The sequence below is a fragment of the Palaemon carinicauda genome, chromosome 17 (genome assembly GCF_036898095.1).
Source record: "Palaemon carinicauda isolate YSFRI2023 chromosome 17, ASM3689809v2, whole genome shotgun sequence".
Taxonomy (NCBI): Eukaryota; Metazoa; Arthropoda; class Malacostraca; order Decapoda; family Palaemonidae; genus Palaemon; species Palaemon carinicauda.
Genome location: NC_090741.1, coordinates 104,874,914 through 104,876,698, shown reverse-complemented (window position 1 = coordinate 104,876,698; position 1,785 = coordinate 104,874,914). Strand labels below are relative to the sequence as shown.

The following is a 1,785-nucleotide window of genomic DNA, read 5'->3' as shown; positions in this document are numbered from 1 at the left end:
AATTTCTTTCGAGGAGAAATTTCTTTCTATCTCCTTGGCAAGACGCCTGCTGCATTCGCCTCCTGAGGAAGACATTTTTTCCCCTTCCCTTTCCTTGGGAAGAAGTTACCCTTCTCTTACTCTTCATTCTCTCCTGAGAAAGACTGTGTTCTTCAATTGAAGTTTCCTTCCCTTCCCTTCCTCTTGGCTAGGGAGTTTCCTTCCTCCTCTTGGCTAGGGAGTTTCCTTCCTCCTCTTGGCTAGGGAGTTTCCTTCCTCCTCTTGGCAAGGGAGCTTCCTTCCTCCTCTTGGCAAGGGAGCTTCCTTCCTCCTCTTGGCAAGGGAGCTTCCTTCCTCCTCTTGGCAAGGGAGCTTCCTTCCTCCTCTTGGCAAGGGAGCTTCCTTCCTCCTCTTGGCAAGGGAGCTTCCTTCCTCCTCTTGGCAAGGGAGCTTCCTTCCTCCTCTTGGCAAGGGAGCTTCCTTCCTCCTCTTGGCAAGGGAGCTTCCTTCCTCCTCTTGGCAAGGGCGCTTCCTTTCTCCTCTTGGCAAGGGCGTTTCCTTCCTCCTCTTGGCAAGGGCGTTTCCTTCCTCCTCTTGGCAAGGGCGTTTCCTTCTTCCTCTTGGCAAGGGCGTTTCCTTCCTCCTCTTGGCAAGGGCGTTTCCTTCCTCCTCTTGGCAAGGGCGTTTCCTTCCTCCTCTTGGCAAGGGCGTTTCCTTCCTCCTCTTGGCAAGGGCGTTTCCTTCCTCCTCTTGGCAAGGGCGTTTCCTTCCTCCTCTTGGCAAGGGCGTTTCCTTCCTCCTCTTGGCAAGGGCGTTTCCTTCCTCCTCTTGGCAAGGGCGTTTCCTTCCTCCTCTTGGCAAGGGCGTTTCCTTCCTCCTCTTGGCAAGGGCGTTTCCTTCCTCCTCTTGGCAAGGGCGTTTCCTTCCTCCTCTTGGCAAGGGCGTTTCCTTCCTCCTCTTGGCAAGGGCGTTTCCTTCCTCCACTTGGCAAGGGCGTTTCCTTCCTCCACTTGGCAAGGGGGTTTCCTTCTTCCTCTTGGCAAGGGGGTTTCCTTCTTCCTCTTGGCAAGGGGGTTTCCTTCTTCCTCTTGGCAAGGGAGTTTCCTAGTTTCTAATTAGTTTTAAGATCTTTCTTAACTTTTTAGGTCCTCTTATTTCCCGTTTTAAGGTGTTAATTTTTCCGATTTAAGGTTTACCTTCATACCTTCCTTTCTTCCAAGCGTCTTTCCATCTGCCTCCTGTCTTCTTTCCTCATCTCTTCCTTTCATCTTGTCTTCTGCATCGCTCTTCCCTTTCTCTCTACCCCTTTCCCTCCCCCGATGCCTGCTTGCAAAGACATCTTGTTAACGCTGCCTTGAAGGGAACGGTTAGGAAGGCCATGGGGTCCACATCACAGCGTACCAGGGGGCTGGGGATGAAACCGCGGAGGTCCTGACACCTGATGCCCCCCACCTACCCCCTGTAGGTGATGGCATCAGGCGACATTATCATCAGCCGCTGTTCTCTCGTAAGGGTCTTTTTTTCTTTAAAGGAAAATAAAGGGATCGGTGTGGCTGGTGCTTTTAAGTAATGCTTTCACCTGCAATAAAGGCGATACCTCCTTTGACCTTACCTGACTTGCGGCGAGGGTGCACAAGGAGGAGGGTTCGGTTTCTCAGTGGTTTGTGGTGCACAAGTGTAGTTTTGTTTCGGTAATTGGTTTTGGTTTTTACTTGTACACTTTGTCGGGTGTCAAAGTAGTTCGAGGTAATTTCAATTGTTTTGCATAGGTAGGATGCATTACAGTGATATGTAGTTCGGGTAGAT

The 1,785-nt window shown here is 51.1% G+C and overlaps 1 protein-coding gene across 1 annotated transcript; it reads right to left on the bottom strand.

The window, feature by feature from the left end:
- Positions 1-187: 187 nt before the first annotated feature.
- Positions 188-1,247, bottom strand: LOC137656501 (tubby-related protein 1-like). The gene is made up of 2 exons (XM_068390676.1): positions 1,176-1,247; positions 188-1,090 (listed from the first exon to the last, which is right to left on the bottom strand). Exons 1-2 carry the CDS (start codon positions 1,245-1,247, stop codon positions 188-190), a joined length of 975 nt encoding a protein of 324 aa, XP_068246777.1.
- Positions 1,248-1,785: the final 538 nt, after the last annotated feature.